Source organism: Eimeria mitis, genomic scaffold (assembly GCF_000499745.2).
Source record: "Eimeria mitis Houghton genomic scaffold, Emh_scaff13472, whole genome shotgun sequence".
Lineage (NCBI taxonomy): Eukaryota > Apicomplexa > Conoidasida > Eucoccidiorida > Eimeriidae > Eimeria > Eimeria mitis.
Genome location: NW_024013346.1, coordinates 1 through 701, shown reverse-complemented (window position 1 = coordinate 701; position 701 = coordinate 1). Strand labels below are relative to the sequence as shown.

Here is a 701-nt window from a genome sequence, read left to right as displayed (position 1 = left end):
AAACACGGCAAAAAGCAAACGAGCAGCACACAAATGGGGGTTTGAATTTAGGGTTTAGGGTTTAGGGTTTAGGGTTTAGGGTTTAGAGTAAAACCCTGTTGGTTTTTGTCGTTTCCTTTTCTGTTTATTTGTATGATTTCATTGATTCACTCCATAAGAAATATCGTTTGTATATTCTTTTTTTTTATTTGTTTTCTGTTTGTTTCTGTGTGTTTGTTTTTATTTTTTTGTTTCTTTCTCTTTGTTTTCCTTCGTTTCTATTTGTGTGTATTTTCTGTTTTATCTCTGTTTCCTTTTGCTGCTGTTTTTGTCTCTCAGGCCGGAAAGACAAACAAAGAAACAATGGCGTTGCAGCAGCAGACAACACTGCAGCAGCAGAGCTCACTGCAGCAGCAGAGGTCACTGCAGCAGCAGGATTCAGCACTGCAGCTGCAGCTGCAGCAGACAGCAGCACAGCTGGATCGTGCGATCCCAGACCCCACACTGCAGCCAGACCTCCCCGAGTTCTGCAGCGAAGAAGAAAGACAAAGGGCGCTTAGTGCTGCTGTTGCTGCAGCAGCAGAAGCACTGAAGCAGGAGCAGCAGGAGAGAGCTGAAGATGAGGTGAGGTATTTTCTTTTGTATAAAAGAGAAAAAAAAGAAAAATAAATATAAATATATTTCATTAGACAAACAAAAATATTAATATATTTCAGTTTACG

The 701-nt window shown here is 40.4% G+C and overlaps 1 protein-coding gene across 1 annotated transcript; it reads left to right on the top strand.

The window, feature by feature from the left end:
• Positions 1–342: 342 nt before the first annotated feature.
• Positions 343–648, top strand: EMH_0000570 (uncharacterized protein; the record flags this gene model as incomplete). Its single annotated transcript, XM_038022256.1, has 1 exon — positions 343–648. One exon carries the CDS (start codon positions 343–345, stop codon positions 646–648), a length of 306 nt encoding a protein of 101 aa, XP_037878110.1.
• Between the last annotated feature and the right edge of the window lie 53 nt (positions 649–701).